The sequence below is a fragment of the Lygodium microphyllum genome, chromosome 1 (genome assembly GCF_053477565.2).
Source record: "Lygodium microphyllum isolate KBCC chromosome 1, Lygodium_microphyllum_v1.1.10, whole genome shotgun sequence".
NCBI lineage: Eukaryota > Viridiplantae > Streptophyta > Polypodiopsida > Schizaeales > Lygodiaceae > Lygodium > Lygodium microphyllum.
In genome coordinates, this window is record NC_141135.1 from 112,310,103 (window position 1) to 112,333,308 (window position 23,206).

Here is a 23,206-nt window from a genome sequence, read left to right on the forward strand (position 1 = left end):
TAGTCATTCAATTGCTCAATTGTTATGTTATCTTGTGTATTCTCTCTCTCTCTCTCTCTCTCTCTCTCTCTCTCTCTCTCTCTCTCTCTCTCTCTCTCTCTCTCTTACATACATGTGTGTTTGTAGATTTAAAACTTGAGATTATTTTCACATATTTTGTAATCATCACATCATGTCACAGTTGGTAAATTTTCAAAATCAACATTGAAACTTTCCATGATCCTCATTCTAAATTTTTTTCAAGGATGTTGGAATTTATAGATATTTGAAAGTATAACATATCTATTGTAGGAAACAAGAGATCACATTTTTCCCCATTGCAAAACACATCTTAATCTCATAGTTGATTTGCATTAAGAGGGTTATCTAGGGTTCTTTTGAGGGCCCTAAATCATGACTTAAAGATGTCTAGGGTTCTTTTGATAGGGTTATCTATGGTTCTTTTGAGGGCCCTGAATCATTACTTGCAAAAAATGGTGTAGATTTTTTCCAATTTCAAATACAACTTTTTTTATTTGTATCTTTTGATGTACGTCGGGCCAATTCATGACTCAAAGATGACATTAATTAGAGGAAACTCATGAAAATACGCATCCCGAAATGGTAGCTACTTAATTAAGGTTATCTTTCCATTTATGTACACAAAGGCATCATCACTAACTTATCATCCTTTCATGGTCGTTATGCTTATATGGAAAGGATTTAGACTTTGAAGCACTAGAAGTCCAAGAATATTAACAATAAGGGGATGATAGGGCACAAGTATTTTTAACCTATACAAGTTTATGTGCATTTAAAGTGTCATTTACATTTCATTGTGGCTCCATTTTTGGGTACACAGACTTTGCTCCCTCATCTCTATGACCATTAGCTTTGTTAGGTATCAGATGTCAACATTGCATTGCTTTAATGATACTTAGAACAAAAGACTAGATAGCTACCAATTGGCCTTCTCTTGGCCTTAGTGTTTTAATGCATATCTATTGGAACATGTAAAGATTAGTGCTCATCACAACTATATATGAGTACAACACACTTGGGGGGTCTACCTCTAAGAAATTTTCTATATAACATGCATTCAAAGGATATCAAGAAATATCAATTCTTTACACGCTATAAGGCCTTAAAATGATCCCTTTTATATTACAAACATACATAAAATTTTCAAATTGTAATTTAAAAATCTCTTTTGTAAATATAATCTTGTAAATTTTATAAAATAATACCTTTTCTTTTGAACTCGCGTGGTATCTTACATGTTCTATAAGATGGACTCCTCAGGACAACACATTACTTATGAATGTTGCAATGAGGGCTTGTTTGGTTCATAATCTCTTCAACATACATGTGAGATCTTGATGTCCATGTATAATGAATGACTTTTCAAGTCTATACGCAAGGAATGGAATTTCTAACTTCTTATCAATGAAAATACCTCCTAGTGTTGAATGTTTCCAGAGTCCAATGGGCCCAAATTAATTGAAAGTCGAGAATCCAAGACTCTGAGTTCATATTTGTGTTCATAAAAGGCTTGAAATGATCACACAATATCTTTTATTGACATGAAATAGTGTAAAACAACATATAATATAGTACCTTTTATTGGCATGAAACAATGTAAAATAACACATAACATGATTACCACAATCTCATCAACCTGTACCACAATCTCATAAAAGGCTTGGAATCATGGGAGCTCCCTCATGTATAGACTATTTATATGTATCCCACTATGAGGTTCATGTGCCATGAATGGTAATTTAGTAGTGTTGACCCATCCAATGCTATTTCTTTGAACATTCAAAATTGCCACATGTTTTACCTTTGGCACTTTTTTTTTTGTTTTAAGTGCATGAGGAAACCCTTGCTAATTGGGTAGATTGTGGTATATTGCTACCTTTAAGCCTTTGTAAAAGTTTTTATTAGTTGCAAACTCATGCAAATTTGACTTAGGTAGACAAATTATGAGTACCACACCCTCCTCTTGATGGGTGTCTTTGGAATGTCATTGTAAAGTTGCACAAAATTTTCAAACGTGTTCATCTTATATGTTCATTGTTTATCCAACTAGTTCTACACTCAAAGGAAGCCTTCTAGAGATGCAGTGACAAAGGGTAGTCTGTTGAGAGATCGAGCTCCACTCGTGATATGCCAGGGTGACCGTTGTGCATTTATGTCACCGACTTGTCAGTTGCAGATGCGGTTGGTACACCGCCCATGAATAATAGCTAGATGACAGTTATCCTTATCTACTCTAGTTCGTGGCTCAGTTAGTATGCCACCTTAGTTATTTGAGTTTGGTTTGAGACCCATATATAGGGTTCTTCTATTTCTTTGTATGAGAGTTCTTTTTGGCTTACACAACTAAGAAGAGGAAAACTATTTTCAGCCCCCACCTCTGTGTGTATTCCCCCATTGTGCAAGCAAGAAAGCTACAAGTGAGACTCCTTCCTTCTCTCCCACAATCTTGACATGATGAATTTCCTTATGGGAAAAGGATATTGGGAATTTGTTGCAGGAAATGAAGAAGAACCAGTTCTTCCTGATGTTCCCAATCAACAGCAAATGCAGGCATTTAAAGCATGGCATGAGAGAGCCAGGAAAGTTATGTACTGGCTGTCTATCAGCATTTCAGACTCTATGATTGTGCATATTCAGGATGCAAGTACGCCAAAGGAGGCATGGGATACTTTTTCAAAAATGTATAGCACAAATACGCAAGCCAGGAAAATGCAGCTCAAGCAAGAGTTGCATAATGTGCAAAGAGAAAGTATAAGCATCAATGACTACCACATGAAGGTGAAGAAGATTGCAGATGCACTTGCTTCCATTGGGTCGCCAGTGGAAGATGATGATTTAGTTTCTGTGACCTTGAATGGTCTAGGAAAGGATTATGCACAGTTTCGAACATCCATTTCAGTTCGTGAAAGATTTCCTGATTTTGAGGAGTTGATTGCTCTTCTAATTTCTGAGGAGTAGAGAAATGGTGGTGCATCTTCTTCAGGAGGAACTTCAAAAGAAGCTGTCTTCTACTCAAATGCTGGAAGAGGTAGAGGCAGAGGTAGAGGAGGCCGATTTGGAGGCCGTGGTAGAAATCAGAATATGTAGCAAACTCAAGAAAACCAGTCCTATGGAGGAGGACGTGGTAACTCTAGAGGCAGGGGGAGCCAAAGAGGTCGTGGTGGATGGCAAAGAGGCCAAAATGCAAACAGTAATGTTGAATGCTACTACTGTGGTAAAATGGGTAATATGGCTAAAGATTGCTATAAAAAGCAGAATGACATCATGAATGGAAAACTGCAACAAGGAAATTATGCATCTTCCAGTAGACAGGGTGATGACAGAAATGAGCATTTGTTTATGGTGCAGCACATGAACAATTCTGTGACAAGTGCAGAAGAAAGCAATGATGTATGGTATGTTGACTCAGGTGCATCAAACCACATGACAGGTCATGCAGAATGGATGGAGGATGCAAGGAAAATGGAAAAACCAGGATTTGTGGAGACTGGTGATGATACTGCACATCCTATTGTGCAGATTGGAAAATTTCCTTTGTCTATGCAGGATGGGAAAAAGAAATACCTGTCCGATGTATTTCATGTCCCGAATATCACCAAGAATCTAGTTTCCGTTGGTCAAATGGTTGAACATGGCTTGCAGGTCAGATTTAATCCTCATGGATGCTTTGTTGAGGATATGAAAAATAAAGGTCACTTAATAGCAAAAGGAAAGAAGAAGGGCAGAATGTTTACGTTGGATGCAGACATGTCTGAATTGAGTGCAGCAATGTTTGCACATGGGACCGGTGTAGTTGCAGATATTGATATCTGGCATAAACGCATTGGTCATGTTAATGTACAGCGACTTAAATCAATGCATGCCCAAAATATTGTTGCAGGATTGCCCAAATTCAAGGTTGCAGAAATGCATAAGATATGTGAAGCCTGTCAATTTGGAAAACAGGCAAGGAAACCATTTCCTAGACATGTTCAAGAGAGTAAGAAGCCATTGGAATTAATCCACTCTAATGTGTGGACTACTAAAGATGCATCTCTTGGAGGCTGTCATTATTTTGTCACTTTTATTGATGACTATAGTAAAAAAGTTTGGGTGTATTTTATGAAAAAGAAAAGTGAAGTTTTTGGGCATTTCAAAACTCTTAAAGCTATGGTTGAAAAAGAAACAAGTTTGCAAATAAAATGCCTAAGGTCAGATGGAGGGGGAGAGTACCTCTCAAATGAGTTTGCAAGGTTCCTACAGGAGCATGGCATAAAGCAGCAATATTCATGCAGTCATACCCCACAACAAAATGGAATTGCAGAAAGGAAAAATAGGCATATTGGAGAGGTATCTCGTGCCATGCTCAATGAAAAAGACTTGCCAGATTTTTACTGGGCTGAAGCAGTTGCTACAGCAGTCTACATAATGAACAGGACTCCCACTGCAGCAATACATGGGATGACTCCAGAGGAGAGGTATACTAGTAGGAAACCAGATATTTCTCATTTGAAAATTTTTGGTTGCATTGCCTATGTACATGTGCCAGATGAGTTGATATCCAAGTTGGTTCCAAAAGCTGAGAAGTGCATCTTTATTGGTTACTCTCTACAGCAAAAAGGGTATAGATGCTATAACCCTTCTACTCGTAAGTTTACAGTGAGCAGAGATGTTGTTTTTGATGAGATGAGTAGCTGGTATAAACCAGTAAATGTGATTGATGATATAGATGCACAAAATGGTAATGCTGCACAGAATTCACAGCAGCAATCACAAAATATTAGTGGACATGGAGCGTCCTCTAGCAGTGGTTCACATTCTTCGCCATGGACAGGCAGATTGAGATCAGGAGAATCTTCTCAAAGCAATGCAGATAGTGGTATGCAGGTATCACGAAAAGGAAAAGAGAAGGTTGATCAACCCATGTTTGATGTGAATGCAGGTCACTCTTATGTGGATGGTGAATCCAGTGGCTCAGAACAGAGCATTGATGATGAGTTGGGTATTCCTTCTATTGTTACACCTAGAGTAAGGAAGACCAGGGATGTTTTGAGAGCACCTGGGAGTGAACCTACTTTGCGCAGGTCAACCAGAGTTAGGTATCCTATGGATAGGCTGAAATATGATGGATTTACAGCCATTCACTATGCATATATGGTCAAAGTGATACAGGAACCAGAACCCACTTCTTTTGAGCAAGCCATGGGAAAAGAAAAATGGGAGAAAGCCATGGATGAAGAAATGGATGCCTTGGAAGCAAATGCTACATGGGAATTGGTACCTTTGCCTAAAGGTAAGAATGCAATTGGCTGTAAGTGGGTTTATAAGGTGAAGCACAATGCAGATGGTTCTGTGAACAGATACAAGGCAAGATTAATAGTCAAGGGGTATGCACAAACATATGGCATTGACTATGAAGAAACATTCAGTTCGGTTGCAAGGATGGCAACCGTAAGAGCAGTCATTGCTATAGCTGCATCAAAGGGATGGTCTTTACATCAGATGGATGTAAAGAATGCCTTCTTGCATGGTGATTTGCAAGAAGAGGTCTATATGGAGCAGCCACCAGGTTATGTGCATGCTGTTCATCCTGAGTTTGTTTGCAGGTTGAAGAAAGCCTTGTATGGCTTGAAGCAAGCACCTAGAGCATGGTCTGACAAGATAGGACAGTATCTTGTCACTATTAGCTTTCAGATTTCCAAGGCAGATTTCTCACTTTATGTGAGAAAAACAGAGAAATGTATTATGCTACTTGTCATTTATGTTGATGATTTGATTATGACAGGTGACAGTGATGAAGATATCCTTCATGTGAAAATGCTGTTGAAGCAGAAGTTTGAGATGAAGGATTTGGGAGAGCTGCGTTATTTCTTGGGCATTGAGGTGATTAGATCACCAAGTGGGATACAGCTCTTGCAGAGGCAGTATGGATTGGACATGCTGTCCAAATATGGGATGACAGGCTGTAAGCCTATTTCAGTTCCTTTGGAGCAGAATGTGAAGCTAAGCGCAGATGCAGGTGAGCTTCTGGAAGACCCTACTATGTATAGACGCATAGTACGAAGTTTGATTTATATGACTATTACCAGGCCAGATTTGAGCTATGCTGTTGGATTGGTAAGTCAGTTTATGCAGGCTCCAAGGAAACCACATTTGGATGCGGCTAGACGCATACTCAGATATGTGAAGTCCACATTGCAGTATGGACTATTTTATAAGACTGGGGTTCAGATACAGTTACATGGATACACTGATGCTGATTGGGCTGGTAGTATTTTTGATAGACGATCTACCAGTGGATATGTGTTCTCTTTTGGGAGTGCTGCAGTCACTTGGAGCAGCAAGAAACAGCCTACAGTTGCCTTGTCGAGCACAGAGGCTGAGTACAGGGGTGTAGCAATGGCTGCATGTGAGGTAGCTTGGTTGCACAAGCTACTTTATGATATGCATCAGTCTACAGATGGGCCAGTTGTCATTTATTGTGACAACATGAGTAGTATACACTTGGCAAATAACCCAGTCTATCATGCTAGAACAAAGCACATTGAGGTGCATTATCACTATGTGCGGGAAAGGGTTTTACTAGGTCTTATTGATCTAGTTTATGTCAACACAGAGGATCAGGTAGCTGACATATTCACGAAGGCATTGGGCGCAAAGAACCTGCGCAAGTTCAGAGACCTGCTTGGTGTGCAGGAATTGGGATTGAGCTCGAGGGGGAGTGTTGAGAGATCGAGCTCCACTCGTGATATGCCAGGGTGACCGTTGTGCATTTATGTCACCGACTTGTCAGTTGCAGATGCGGTTGGTACACCGCCCATGAATAATAGCTAGATGACAGCTATCCTTATCTACTCTAGTTCGTGGCTCAGTTAGTATGCCACCTTAGTTATTTGAGTTTGGTTTGAGACCCATATATAGGGTTCTTGTATTTCTTTGTATGAGAGTTCTTTTTGGCTTACACAACTAAGAAGAGGAAAACTATTTTCAGTCCCCCACCTCTGTGTGTATTCCCCCATTGTGCAAGCAAGAAAGCTACAAGTGAGACTCCTTCCTTCTCTCCCACAATCTTGACATAGTCACTATGAGCTCTAGAATGTGATCATGAAGTAGGTTATATGTTTTTATATGGAGTGGAATGTTGCACAACACATGAAAAATGCACGTTCTAACCACAATTGCATTCACATCACATCCAAATAGGTTGTGTAGGCAATTTTATGATCTATTACAACAAGAATGAGAGGACTTCCCAAAGATCATCTCATTTAGAGTTCCTATGTAGTATTTATGCAACATCATCTATACTATACTATTATTTTGATTGTGGCTTTGGTAATCATCAAACCACTTTCCTACTAGTGTTTTTTGAGCCAAATTTCAAATATCCATCCAAATTCCCACATATCAAGGTTTCAAATGCATCCACCTATTTAGTTAGAGAGGGTAGGATATATATATATATATATCTCTCTCTCTAAGTAGTAATGGTGGCCGAGCAAGGAGTTCTCTCTTTGCCAAGTGCGCAGATCGGACGCAGGTAGCTCACGTAGTGAATTCCCAAAGGTCCCCAAGAACAAAGCACTCTACTTTTTAGCACAAAAACCAATGTAAAAACAAGCACGACATGAGACAAGAGACAAATTGGGTTGAATCTCCCCCATGCCTTGTGTGAGCGCTTCACAAAGCATGTATTTAATATATATTTCCAATCTTTTTGCTCAAAAATAGCCCAATTACAAAAATATGACAAGCTTTTAGCTTTTGAGTTTGCTTTCTACCAAAAATAGGAAAATAAAGCTAATGGACGGTGCCCAAAGAGTCTGGCACGCCCAATCTCAATGTCCAAATAAAAATAACATATCCAGGCGCATAAGCGCATACAAAATAATAATAAATAGTCGATGTCTCTATAGACATAATCAAAATATAGGCGTGGCGCCTATCAAAATATAGTCGAAAGGTCGAAAACCCGCTAGACTCCAATGCTTTCCTCCGCCACTGCTGCTATCTCTACACATCAACTGAAGCATTCACAATCGTTAGTAAAATAACACAATTAAACCGACAAAAGTGAATACCTAGCAGTCTTCAGCTACATAAATAAATCAACTGGTTAGAAATAAATCCTAACCTTAATTTATTATGAGTGCGCACTCTAAACTCATAAACGTTTATTAATTTAATATGCATTTTGCGGAATCACCCGCTATGGAATCACCCATGTACACACTAAATTAATGAAACGCCCGAAAAGGATAGGCGTCCCCATCAACTTCTCGCACAAAGAATCCTCTTTGTGTATGAGCCCCAGTCATCTAAGTTTACGGAATCCACCGTAAAACCTCACGGAATCCACCGTGGAATATGCCTCCTGGCATCATACCCCCGGGGTGGGATAGCAATTGACCTCAATTGCTATTAGCTCAATGTGGAGCTAACAGAGTGGGGAAAGCATTTAGGTCTCTAGCGTGCATCCATTGTGCTTCTTCTACAGGATGATTCTTAAATTTCACGAGATATCTAGAGTACCTTCGGCCAGTTCTAGTGGTCATGTAATCAGTGTCTATAATGGCTTCTGGTTCAAGGATTTCAGTCTCTTCTTCTAATAAAGGTGGGTTTTCATAGACAGGGTGGATAGGTAATTGTCCTCTAAATGGTCTCAATAAACTAATATGAAAGGTATTATGAATTTTCCAATGAGATGGCAATTCTAACTTGAATGCATTGTCATTAATTTTATGAATGATTCTAAATGGTCCGTAGAATCTAGGGGCTAATTTGACAACTGGATGTCTATCTACACTTTGCAGTCTACGCTTTTCTATTCTAAGCCAAACATAATCATCAACTTTGAAATTCATGGCTTGTCTTTTCTTGTTGGCTTGTTTGGTATATGATTGTTGGGCTTTAGCAATCATATGCTTTACCTCATCAAAAATAGTGTTATGCATAACAGCAATATCATCGGCACTTTGTATTCTATTAGACAAATATGCAACAGGTGTAGATAATCTATGTCCATAAATAACTTCAAAAGGTGCTTTCTTTGTAGATGTGTGAGGTGTATTATTATATGCAAATTGTAATAAATGTAAATGAGTATCCCATGTCTGAGGTTTAGAGATAGTGTATGCACGTAAAAGATCTAAAATAGTGCTATTTGTGGCTTCTGTTTGTCCATTTGTTTCTGGATGAAATGCAGATGAGAAATCAATCTTTGTGCCTAGATTTGAAAACAGTGTAATCCAGAAATTATTACAAAATCTAGAATCTCTATCTGAAATAATCACTTTCGGCAATCCATGGTTAGTAAAAACAGTTTTCAAAAATAATTGTGCTGCTTGTGATGCTGTTAAAGTTTTCTTACATGCAATGAAATATGCTTGCTTACTAAATCTATCTACAATTTTCCAAATCATGTCATGATTAGATTTAGTATTTGGTAATCCAGTAATGAAATCCATAGATATATGTTCCCAAGGTTTAGATGGAATAGATAAAGGCATTAATAACCCATACTGTTTACCATGATGTCTCTTTATTCTTTGAAAAATCAGACATTCAGAAACAAAATTAGACACATCTGCATCCATATGCGGCCAATAAAAATCTTCAGTTAACATGCGTAATGTAGAAATGATACCTCTATGACCTTGATATGGGGGACAATGAATTTCATTTAAAACAAAAGATCGGAATGGAATAGTAACACACAGTCTCTTTTCAAAGAACATGAATCCATCATTATATGACAATGAATCAACAGGAATGAAATTATTTTGAACTAATTTTTGCCAATCAGAATGAAAAGTAATATCCTGGTGATATGTGTCTTTCATAGCAATCAAAGAATCAAAAGATATGATAGAAATGTTATGAATTGCAGGTCTTCTACTTAATGCATCGGCAACTACATTTTCTTTTCCAGGTTGGTATTGAATGATAGGATGGAAACTTTGAATGAATGAAGCCCATTTGATATGACGGTCAGAAATTTGGGGTTGGCTAAGTAGATGTCTAATGCTTTGCTGGTCGGTCTTTATCATGAATTCTGAACCCATTAAATAATGCTTCCATTGTTTCAATGCTTGAACAACTGCTAAGAGTTCCTTGTCATAGGTGGAATATTTAAGCTCAGAGGGTTTTAGCTTAGAACTAGAATATGCTATTGGATGGTTATCTTGCATTAACACGGCTCCTATTCCTGATCCGCTAGCATCAGTCACAACTAAAAAGAATGGTCTGTTAAAGTCAGGCAATTGTAGGACAGGGGCATTGGTCAATGCACGTTTAAGTAAATCAAAGGATTTCTGCTAGTTTTCAGTCCATTGATAAACAATGCCTTTCTTAAGAAGTTTGGTCAGTGGTAAAGCAAGTAATGAGAAATTACGTACAAACTTCCTATAGAAACTAGCAAGACCAAGGAATGAGCGTAATTCATGTACATTTTTAGGAATAGGCCAATGCAATATTGCGTCAATTTTCTTAGGATCAACTTTTATTCCTTCTTCTGATACAATATGACCTAGATATTCTATTTCTGTCTTAAAGAATTCACTCTTGTCAGGATTTGCAAACAATTGATTTTCTTTCAGTAATTGAAAAACTATTGATAAATGCTCGTAATGCTCTTTTTCACTTTGACTGAACACTAAAATATCATCAAAGAAAACAATCACACAATACTGATATTTTAGAAAAATACGGTTCATCATTCTACTGAAAGTAGCAGGTGCATTAGTTAATCCGAATGGCATAACTAAGAATTCGTAATGGCCAAACTGTGTCCTGAATGCAGTCTTAAATATGTCAGATCTATCTAACCTCACCTGATGATATCCAGATTTAAGGTCAATTTTACTAAATATAGAAGATCCTTGTAGTTTGTCCATAAGGTCATCAACTCTAGGTATAGGATACCTATTCTTTACAGTGATCTTGTTTAATGCTCGGTAGTCAATACACATCCGATAAGTATTATTCTTTTTCTTGACTAAGAGCACAGGTGCACCGAATGGAGAACTGCTAGGTCGAATTAAACCTCTATTTAGTAATTCTTCTACTTGAGTCTGGATTTCTTTTTGCTCTATTTGATTGTGCCTATATGGGGCTTTGCAAGGTGGTTGTGTGCCAGGTATTAGGTCAATCTTATGGTCTTCTGGTCGTGATGGAGGTAAACCTGGTGGTAGGTCTTCTGCAAAACAATCCTTAAAATATGCAAGAAATTCCTTATGCCTAGGGTGCATATGAGTTTCTTTTGCGTGCAATTCATTCACCCAAATGAGATATGATTTAGTATTCTTGCGTAGTGCACGTTTTGCTTGAGTATGCGAAAGCAGTGGAAACATATGAGATGCATGCATACCAAATAATGTAATAGATTTTCCTTGAAAATTTATATTCATTGTGTGTGTGGAATAATCTATATTGGGATTATGTTGGTGTCTCCATGGCATTCCTAGAATAATGTCGCTAGATTGTAATGGGACAACTAAGAAGTTTCTTCTTTCAATATATGGACCAATTTGAATTTCTAAATCTTGAACTTCTTGTGTGCCATTGTACCTAGTACCTAAAAATGCAGCTTTTATGCGATAGTGCGTAGGTACAGTATGCAATTTCAATTCCTTTACCAATTTTGCTGAAATAAAGTCATGCGTACTACCGTCATCATGCAATATAATTCTTTCTTTTCCATGCACCATACATTTCATAGTCAACAATGAATGTAAAGTAGGCATACCTGGTAAAGTGTCGGAAGTAGTAGTAGGATCATCTTCTTCTTCAGTGAAATCCGGCATATCCTCATGCTCGTCTTCGTCCATAGCTCCAAGGTAGTTGATATGTGCTGATGGCTTCTTTGAATGACAATTTGCTGCGAGATGGCCTGGCTGGTGACACTTGTAGCATATGATAGGCTTGGCTTTGGTCACATTATTTGCAATGGCTGGGAGTCTGGGTATATTTGGATTTTCTTGTTGGATAGGCTTAGGATTTGGATTGACAGTGGATGGTAATGCAGGTGGTTTAGGCCAATTCTTGCGGAAAGATGGTGATGAAAAACGACCTGGATTAAACCTTCTGAAATTTGAATTGAATTGTTTAGATCCATAATTACCGTTTGCTTGGAATGGCTGTGGTCGTCGATCTCTTCCACGTAACTTATCTTCAGTGTCGTGAGCTAAGGAGATGGCGTCTTCAAGGGTAGCAGGCTTGAACATATTCACCTCAGCGTAGTAATGTCCAAGAAGTCCAGACATGTACTTCCGCTTATGTGTCGTCTCTGGTACGTCTTCAAGCATGCGTAGCTGTAGGAGTGCATTCCAAAAACGCTCTGTATACTGTGGAATAGGCTCACGATCGCGTTGTTGAAGTAAATCCCATTGCTTGATAGCCTTCTCATGAAATTGCGGTGGAAGGAAATTTTGCATGAACTTCTTCTTGAAATCTTCCCATGTAGCAGGACATTCTATACTCTTGCGGACTACAGTCCACCAAAGTGATGCTCTATCTATCAGATGATTAGTAACACACTTGATTTTATCTTTCTCAGGATAAGTTTCCTCATGGAAATAGTCATCAAACTGGCTAATGAATGATAAAACAGTCTTTCCTTCTCTTATGCCATTGAAAGTGCGAAACTTGAAACTTCGTTTACTTATCTTGGATTCCTTGCGAATGGTTTGTGCTTCAAGAGTGGCATCGATGGTACGGCGAATCAGATCTTCAGCTTGAGGTTCTTCTTTATCAGTGGACGCTCCTTGTAGCTTTGTCAATTGCGCTTGCAAGGCTTGCCTAGCTCTTCGCTCTTCGTCCAATTGCAACATGATAAGATCCAGCTTTTGCTCCATGGTAGGCTCGGGTAGGTCGTCTTCAGCCATAGGATCATCCATAAGTGGGGTAGTCATCCTGTAAAACTCAACAAACCTTTCTCACTCAAAATCAGTTAGCGGGATGAGCGTAGCTCAAATTTGGGGTTACAAGGCTATGTATTTTGGGTATTTTCTTCTTCAATTTTCAGAAATTCTGAAATATTTCTGTCTCCGTTTGCTGAAAGTACTTCAACGAACTTGTAGATAGGTAAAACAGCTTGCTGCGAACAACTTTCCAGTTCTGAGTTTTTGCAAACGAACAAGTCTTCTAGGAGTTTCGAGCGTTAGTCAGTTCTGATTTAGTCTGACTTGCAGAGTTGCAGACTTAACAGACTTGCAGGGTTGTTGACTTGCTGAACTTAGCTGATTTGCAGGACTTGCAGTACTTGATTAGTGTCGACTTGCGAAACTTGTCTTCTGGAGTGCGTGACCCGGAGTTTGCAGACTTATTGGCCTTCACTGACTTGCAGAGTATGGTGTGTCTTAACCTTAATTGAACTTAGTAATTAAGCTTAATAGCTTAATTGTTGACCACAGAAGCCGCCGTTTTTGATCGTGGGGGGGGGCGGGCGTTTTTGATTCCGCGCGATTTTCGGGGGCTTCCTCCTCTTGCCACGATTTGCCACGATTTGTAGATTATGAAGCTTTTAAGCTTCTTAAGCTTAAAACTAAGCTTTTTTTAATGAAGAAGATTAGAAATTTCTCACTGTTTGATCACGACTTGTTCATGGAGTTGAGGGAGTGGTCCTCCGCCGACAGAGAGTGGTCCTTCGCGATCTGAGAGTGGAAACAGGGGTTCTTGATCGCCAGAAGTCTGCCTGTATCGACGGTTCGCGACGAGATTGACTGTAGAGGCCGTTTGTTCTTGGAGCTCCGCCTTCGCCCGAGATTGGTAGCGATTGGAAGCCCTTGATCTCTGCTCCGCTCTGATACCACTGGTGCGCAGATCGGACGCAGGTAGCTCACGTAGTGAATTCCCAAAGGTCCCCAAGAACAAAGCACTCTACTTTTTAGCACAAAAACCAATGTAAAAACAAGCACGACATGAGACAATAGACAAATTGGGTTGAATCTCCCCCATGCCTTGTGTGAGCGCTTCACAAAGCATGTATTTAATATATATTTCCAATCTTTTTGCTCAAAAATAGCCCAATTACAAAAATATGACAAGCTTTTAGCTTTTGAGTTTGCTTTCTACCAAAAATAGGAAAATAAAGCTAATGGACGGTGCCCAAAGAGTCTGGCACGCCCAATCTCAATGTCCAAATAAAAATAACATATCCAGGCGCATAAGCGCATACAAAATAATAATAAATAGTCGATGTCTCTATAGACATAATCAAAATATAGGCGTGGCGCCTATCAAAATATAGTCGAAAGGTCGAAAACCCGCTAGACTCCAATGCTTTCCTCCGCCACTGCTGCTATCTCTACACATCAACTGAAGCATTCACAATCGTTAGTAAAATAACACAATTAAACCGACAAAAGTGAATACCTAGCAGTCTTCAGCTACATAAATAAATCAACTGGTTAGAAATAAATCCTAACCTTAATTTATTACGAGTGCGCACTCTAAACTCATAAACGTTTATTAATTTAATATGCATTTTGCGGAATCACCCGCTATGGAATCACCCATGTACACACTAAATTAATGAAACGCCCGAAAAGGATAGGCGTCCCCATCAACTTCTCGCACAAAGAATCCTCTTTGTGTATGAGCCCCAGTCATCTAAGTTTATGGAATCCACCGTAAAACCTCACGGAATCCACCGTGGAATATGCCTCCTGGCATCATTGCCATAATAGAGGCAATACCATATCTATAGTGGTGGTAGCAACAACAAGAGGGGTGGTACTGGCAACTACAGTTTTCTCTCTCTCTCTCTCTCAACATGGCTATAGTAGGGGTTGTAGGCAGCAGAGAGTGGTGGGATGGCATGTGTCTCCTCTCTCTCTCTCTCTCTCTCTCTCTCTCTCTCTCTCTCTCTCTCTCTCTCTCTCTCTCTCTCTCTCTCTCTCTCTCTCTCTCTCTCTCTCTCTCTCTCTCTCTCTCTCTCTCTCTCTCTCTCTCTCTCTCTCTCTCTCTCTCTCTCTCTCTCCCCATGATAGTGGTGGGTAGCCATGGGAGGCTTCGGCCACACATTTGGTAGTGGGAGGTTGTAATGACACATCTGGCCACGAAAGGATATATATGTATATACACACACACAAAAATACATACTCACATACAAAGGAAAATAGAGGATAGAGAAAATTTAAAAAATGATAGAGGGGGGAAGAGAATGAAAATAAGAGAATGGAGAGAGAGAGGAGGGAATATACTTTATACATAGAGAGAGAAAATAAGAGAAGAGAAAAGATAAAAGATAAAAGATAAAGAGGAAAAAAGAGGAGAGAGAAAAGAAAAGACAAAAAGAGAGAGAGAGAGAGAGAGAGAGAGAGAGAGGTAGGTCGAGATAACAAAAGAAAAGAAGAGGGAGATTGCGAAGAAAAGTTTTAAGAGAGAGAGAGAGAGAGAGAGAGAGAGAGAGAGAGAGAGAGAGAGAGAGAGAGAGAGAGAGAGAGGGGGGGGAGGGAGGGAGGGAGAAAAGAGAAAAAAGAGGAGAGAGAAAAGAAAAAAGAGGGAGAGAACAATGGAAGAAGCAAGGGAAGTGAAGTTTGCCTACCTTGCAAGGCTAGTTCATGGTAGCTTCGAGTGCAAAGCGGCCCTGAAGCAACCTAGTATTCCTTATGCATGAAGTAGCACACAAGGAACACTAGTTTAACTAAATGAGTCACTTGAAACAAATAAGAGCTCTTTTGTTTTACATGTTTTAACAAATGTTGGAAAATTTTGCCAATGGTGCTTGAATGGTTACTCATCTTGGACTCAATACAATTACACTCATTTTCCCAACCTCTGAGAAGGATTCACTCTCACCTTGTGCTAGTAGCATGGAATGGTAATTTAACATTTTACAACTACATGGCGTACTTTCATCTCTATTCATTCGTTGGTTGTTGGTTTTGAGTTCCTCTTTATTGCAAATAATTAGAAAGGTCATGATTGATAAGGGTACTTACAACAAGTGGTTATCTACATATTTTAAGTGCTTTGACTATTTTCCCCTTTGACATCTGTGTAAAACTATAAGTCATCATACACTTTTAAGAATTGGTGCATGCATTATTGAATGAACACAAATGATAATTATGCAAAAGAAAAATCACTTTTGTGTGTTAGATTTTATTGTATGTATTGTCATGATTTGATCACATATGAATCAAAACTTTTCAGTTGGATAAAAGTCATACTATTACATATGAAGCTTGTAGAAGGATTCTTTATCTTTGCTTGAAAGTGGATGGATGTTTTGAAGTAAATTGTCAATAATGTGATCATAGATGTCTATATTGTGATGCAATATGAATTGGGATTGATGTAAGAGTATCAATACTAGATAACATTTAGCAAGGGATTGAATGCAATTGTATCTTCAACTCTCCACAACCTTGTTTAGTTAAAATATGAAAGCTTGCTACTTGAGGCCATGCACTTAAACATTCCTTTAGCATGGAGATGGACATTATCTTTTAAATAGGAAATCAAACATCCAAAAGTCCCTTTAAGAGGGCATGTGAAAATCTACTCTTTCCATAAGGACTTCCTTAAACCATGTCATATCCAAGCGAACCATCTACCTGTGTACTCGCGATATTCTCCCTATTGTGATACCCAAAATAACTCTAACACCAAGCATTAAAGTTGGAGTTCTAAGATTTTAAACAAAGATGGACTTGGCAACTAAGTTTACAATGTAAAAATTATTAAAATATCCCCTAAATTGGGTAAAATTTAGTTGTCCAAGAGCAAAACCTATCATTGTGCTATTAACTATTGAATGCCTCAATGTAAGCTTAAAGAGGATGAAATAAATTTTCATTCTTATTAAACATGTTACATGTGCAAACATGATTAGCAAATAATGGAAATCCCTTATGTCAACATGCTACGAAGTCCATTAAAATTCCATAATGCTAAAAGGTTACTTATACTTATATATTTGACCCACTTTTGTTGTACACATTTGGAGGTTGCTAGTCATTTGGTATGGACTTGTATCATGTGTAGGAGAGAGCCATACAAACTCAGATGTTGTACAATACTATAGGGGTTTCCATGAGACCATGTTATATATTGATATGGGAAAGTTGCATGTGGGAGGGCAAAGTATATATTTTGACCATAAACATAGAAAAACTATGTCCTTCTTTGAAGCTTGCTTGAATAGAAAAGTTTGTTTCATGAATGGAACCTTTCATGTATCTACAATCTATTGCTAGTTACTCCATTTGTTTCAGGTGAAGGGAATCTTTGAACAATTCTTCGAGAAAACTTCAATTGGATACTTGAGAAGGATGAAGCAATAGAAGCACAACAATTTCACACTAGTTGGGGTTGGTAAGGAAAGCTTTTTTTGTTGATCATAGTGGGAAAGCCTTTTGTTGATCATGAGAGCCAATGAAGGGGTGACCAAAAGTGCAAATTTTCTTGAATCTACCCCTTCTCATGGTGAGTTTGGGAAGGAATCCCATGAAAATAGAGAACTCTATTCTTTTTGTAAAACTTTTGCTAAATAGCAAAAGCTATGAAATAAATAATTGCCTAGAATGGAGGTCATAGAACCTTTTTAGCTTCCCTTGACCACCACTTGCACACACACATCAGTGATTGTTAATGGTGTGGGAAGGTGCTTCCAAACTTCATGCTTTGTGTTTGAAACTTTTGCACCCTTTCATCATCGCTTTTTAATCTCATTGTGAGAAACCCCTTTAAAGACCCTCATACAAGGGTGAGACAAGTTTACTCAAAGTCTGTAAGGATGACTGTTGGGCATGTTAGAGTGCAGTCACGAGTAGACTTGCTAGATATTTTAGATCATATCAAATAAATCCAGTTCCTATTATGTGGCATGCCCTTTTTTTTTAATCTCCTACTTACTAAAATTATAGTCACCTTTACTTTCAAATGCAACTACTAAACCTTTGGCACGACTCTTAGCTTTCAATGGGAAAAGCCTTGGGTTGATAATGAGAAGCCGTTATAAGGGTGTAAAAGAGTTGGGTGAGGACCATAGTGGTGGCCATGGGTTAGGAAAGCATGGAGACAAGGGGGGGGCGATGGGGGCCACTTGTTATGGGGGAGGATAACTCCAAGAGGGGAGGTTTCTCTCTCTCTCTCTCTCTCTCTCTCTCTCTCTCTCTCTCTCTCTCTCTGCTCTTTGTGAATGCGACCCTCTCAAATGTTGAATGTGACTCTCTCAACCAACATGAGAGAGAGAGAGAGAGAGAGAGAGAGAGAGAGAGAGAGAGTTGGCGAGAAATAGAAGAGGCAGCTAGGCCTAGTCTCTCCAACAGCCGCCCTAGCCCCCCCCCCCTTCTCTCTCTCCATTTCTACTAGCCTAGGTCTATTAGTCTCTCCAACAGACGCCCTCTCCATTTCTTGGCTCTCTCTCTCTCTCTCTCTCTCTCTCTCTCTCTCTCATCAACATCTGTCTCTCTCTGCTATATTTCTGATCATCATGCATCGCTGCAGTCCCGTTCTACCCATCATCTTATCCAATATACTCATCCTCGTCTCCTTGTTAATTATCACTATAATCATCGTCGCCCCCTCCCCCTCAGCTGGATACTCGTCTTCATTAGACCAATGGGCTACCAAGTCCCGGATCAACCTCGTGGACATCGGCAGCCGCTTCCAGCCCCTCTCCTTCCACGAGGCGTACTCGGTCATCTGGGGCGACCTCGCCATCTCTGATGATGGACAAGCCGTCCAGCTCAAGCTAGACCAGCACTCAGGTATATTAACCCCCACATCGATTAACCTATAAAGCCCACTCCTTGATCACCAAATTAGCCACCCAATTCACTACTAAATCTATTACCAGGATTAACTGTTTCATTTTCTCTTGCATTGTATCCCCATGATCACATAGTATCAGGACTGTATACTGCCCTCTTTAATGATCACCAGGATTAACCAGGCATTCATTGTATTCAATCGCTGCATATCATATGAGAATTGTATGCTAGCCTCTTTCATCACCAGCCTGGGTTAATTAACCAGATATGATCCGTTGTATTTGCATAATTATATATCATATCAGAATTGCATATTAGCCTCTTTAATCACCAGGATATTTAATCGCTATGTTTGTGTTGCATATCATATTGTGATTGTATATTAGCCTCTCGAATTACAAGGATTAATTAGGCAGGCCGGTCACTATATTTGTGTCTGTAACGCTTCCATGGATTTATGGCAGGTTCCGGATTCGTCTCGCAAGACAATTACCTTTACGGTTATTACAGCGCGTCGATTAAGCTTCCTGCAGATTACACAGCAGGAATTGTTCTAGCATTTTATGTGAGCTCCACCAATCCTTTAACGGTCGAGTGGGAATTAACATGCAATCCAAACCCATGATTAAGGGGATTGATGCACCTCCCCTCAATATTCATTAAACCTTTGAGAAAATAATCAAGTCCTGATTAAGGCGATCCCCATCAAATTAATTGAATCGAATCGAATTACAGTACTGTATTACAAATCAAGTGATGAATTAAGGGGAGCCCCATCAATTAATCGGATCGGATTATAGCAAATCATGAATTGCAAATCAACTCGAGCTGATGTTTAGCCCAATTCGGAGTACTGATCAAAGGAATCTACATCGAATATCTGAATGGAATCGATTTCTTTGTAGAAAATCAAATTGACCCCCTAATTATCACCTCAGCTGATAATTGAATTAAGTAATGAATAAAATCGAGGCTTCATTAATCATAGCGATTGATTAATTAACGAGCTGATCGTACACTGATCAATCTAGATTATTCTCAATTCAATTATGTAATGATTAAAATCGCGGCAGTATTAATCATAGGGATTGCTTAAGAAACGAGCTGATTGTACAATGAATCTTATATATTATTCGCGATTATCTGTGCAGACATCCAACGGGGTTGAATACCCGAAAACCCACGATGAGCTCGACTTTGAGTTTCTGGGCAACATCAAAGGCAAGCCATGGCGCATGCAGACCAACATCTATGGCAATGGAAGCCTCTCCAGAGGCCGCGAGGAGCGCTTCAATTTCTGGTTCGACCCAACCGCAGATTTTCACAACTACAGCATCCTCTGGAACGAGAAACACCTAGTGTAAGTCCTCTCTTCCTGTCAGCTTCCTATAAAGTCATGGCCAATGCTTATCATCATCCATCCCTAATCTAATTAGGGTTCAAAATAAGGGGGCAGATGTTCATAACTCATCATCCATGGACGAATGACTACTTGGTCAAAGAATTAAGACCTTAGCAAAATGAGGCGAAATTGTGCTTAAAAACCTTGAGCTTAAGGGCTTTAAGGTTGGTTGGACTTTTGGGAACTTTGGTTAACATCTCAAAATTTTTGTCTACATGGTGACCTAAAATCTAGACTTCGTTAATTTGACATTGGGTGTTGTTTGCTTATGTAGATTTATGGTGGACAACGTGCCTATTCGTCACATGAAGAAAACTGAAGAGTTAGGAGGAGACTATCCTTCCAAGCCTATGGCCTTGTACGCAACCATGTGGGATGGATCATCATGGGCAACCAATGGGGGTAAATACCCAGTAGACTACAAGTATGCACCCTTCTTTACAAGCTTCAAAAACTTGCGAATGGAGGGGTGTGCATCAAATCCAAATTCAAAAGAGGAATACGATGATCGTCTTGATTATGCGCATGGTATTGATTCTTGTACAGATGAAGAAATCAATCCTGTGCAAGCAAGTGAGCTATTCTCCCTCACACCCCATCAAGAAGCTGCTCTTAAGTGGGTGAGGAAACATTATCTTTATTATTCTTACTGTGATGACAAGGCTCGCTACCCTATCCCATTGCCTGAGTGCAAAGATAGCCTAGGTCAGTCAAGACCATTGGTCACTAAACATGGTAGGCCCCATGGTAAGAGAGAATCTAGAACCCGCACATAAACTCATGTGGATTGAGTAAACTACACAATTTTTTGTATTAGATATCCATTCTCACAACTCTAAAGCTTACATACCTTGAAAACATGTACATGATTCATTAGGTTTTTGCATTCACAAACTCCTTGTGTAAGCATGCAATATAATCCTAGAGTGAGGCAACATTTGTAATATCTATTATGGCATACCCCTCAAAAATGCAAACACTAGCATGATCAAGCTTTGATTGAAATTTGTTACACATGTTCCTTGTTAGCAGCCTAATCTCATGTTTATGAGGATTGCATTATGGGTGCAAACTATAGGAATGACATAAGATCTATCAAATTGTAAGGAGAATCAAAAGAAAAACTATATGGATGAATGATCTTTAAAAAAGTTTCTCTCATTTGCACAAACATTTTTCATAATATTTTCAATGATTTCCGCAACAAGGCGTAACATGCATAATTGTCAAATGTTTCTAGAGATGAAATCTCACCATGTCACTTTTGACCAAATGATATGAAAACAGTAAATATTACAAAGTGAGTATCATATTCCCTTTCTAGTTTATGCTGTAGTCATTTGAACTTATGAAGAACATGCATTGAAAACATCCTACAATCTCGAACTATTAAGTTGTGCATTGTTGACTCTTGAGTACTTCTATGTAGCTAATAGGATCCTTGTGATTTATACTTTATGGATACTCATTTGCACGCTTTGTATCTTTGCAACTAGGCACATTGGGCACATGTTACCACAAAAATCATACATTCACTCAAAATACATATGTACACATAGAGTAATATATTATTTTTTGTCTTTTTAATTCTAGTAAATATGATCATTTGATTAGGTTGTCTTACAAATTGGGCTAAGCTAAATTGTAACAATTATGTGGTTGATGAACCAATTATGAACATGAGTGACAAAAGAAAAGTTCTTACGTGGCAATTAGGTTGTTTTAGCTAGTAGTTTTGCAACAACCCTCTTACTTCTTCTACCTTTAAGGCATTTCAAGATAACAATAAGCTCTTGGATACAAGCTTTAGTAATCCCTCCTAAACCACCATTGCAATTCTTGCACCCCTTGAAGACTACCTCATTTCACTAAAACAAAAACTTGTCTATCATTTAGTGACTTCATCGAGTTTGGGACTCAGGCAAGAAAGTAGGGATCTTGATAAATAAGGACGGTAATATTCACAAAGATCTCCGTTGAAGAAGAAGAATATGAAAGGGGGATTTAATTTCTTTTGCATATGTACATTTTGCAATTGGTACACTCCAAAATAACTACACAATCCTTTTTATATTTTCTTCCTTCTACAAATGGTCCTCTAATATGTGAACCTAGTAATCGTTTATAACTTGTAAAAAGATTTGGCTATACATGCATTACAAAACCAAGAAAAAAACACATATTCTTTCTAAATATACTAAAAGACTAGTGAACAATAATATTATACTAGTGAATTATATAAAAAGGTTCAAGATAAATAAGAGGGAACATCAAATGGTGGAACATTGGCATATGGTAGTTTTTCCCCCCCTTGTGTTTATTTCATTAATGTGTGTGTGTGTGTGTGTGTGTGTGTGTGTGTGTGTGTGTGTGTGTGTGTGTGTGTGTGTGTGTGTGTGTGTGTGTGTGTGTGTGTGTGTGTGTGTGTGTGTGTGTGTGTGTGTGTGTGTGTGTGTGTGTGTGTGTGTGTGTGTGTGTGTGTGTGTGTGTGTGTGTGTGTGTGTGTGTGTGTGTGTGTGTGTGTGTGTGTGTGTGTGTGTTGGAGTCACTCATTATAAGTATGTGAGCATATTACATGCGTTCAAAAAGATGGATTTTTAAAACACCATTTTTACACATTTTTTATATATGTAATGGTGCCATATAAAGGAACCATTTTCACATTGCATAGAAAAGGGGTGTGTTTTATTTTGAAAAGTTTAAAAATAAAGGTATTCAAATAGACATTAAACACACATGCTATAGAGGGTTTACATATGGTGAACCCCCTAATATTTCAATGTTCATAAGAGAAAAAATAAAGTACTTAAGAAAAGAAAAAAAGAATGGAAAATACCATAATTATTTGTGGACTATTCTTCCCTCAAGATAGGCAAGATTCCTTTAACCATTACTACAACTTAGCCTCATAGGCAATTATAATAAATGTGCAAGAAGAGGTGAGTTGTTTTCTATAGCTTTATTGTGCTTGTAGAACACAATAATGAGTACGTATATGTGTATGTGTGAGTGTGTACAATACACATGGGGAGAGAGAGAGAGAGTGTGTGTGTGTGTGTGTGTGAGAGAGAGAGAGAGAGAG

At 38.7% G+C, this 23,206-nt stretch overlaps 1 protein-coding gene across 1 annotated transcript; it reads left to right on the top strand.

Moving 5' to 3' along the window:
* Window positions 1–18,287: 18,287 nt before the first annotated feature.
* On the top strand, window positions 18,288–21,136 carry LOC148041562 (putative xyloglucan endotransglucosylase/hydrolase protein 28). The gene is made up of 4 exons (XM_087680739.1): window positions 18,288–18,719; window positions 19,187–19,287; window positions 19,874–20,082; window positions 20,399–21,136. Exons 1-4 carry the CDS (start codon window positions 18,443–18,445, stop codon window positions 20,898–20,900), a joined length of 1,089 nt encoding a protein of 362 aa, XP_087536865.1. The 5' UTR covers window positions 18,288–18,442; the 3' UTR covers window positions 20,901–21,136.
* Window positions 21,137–23,206: the final 2,070 nt, after the last annotated feature.

Coding starts and splice junctions, on each gene's coding strand:
- LOC148041562 (XM_087680739.1), top strand. CDS start 18,443: ATGCATCGCTGCAGTCCCGTTCTACCCATCATCTTATCCAATATACTC. Junction 18,720..19,186: donor CAAGCTAGACCAGCACTCAG/GTATATTAACCC, acceptor GATTTATGGCAG/GTTCCGGATTCGTCTCGCAA. Junction 19,288..19,873: donor GAATTGTTCTAGCATTTTAT/GTGAGCTCCACC, acceptor TTATCTGTGCAG/ACATCCAACGGGGTTGAATA.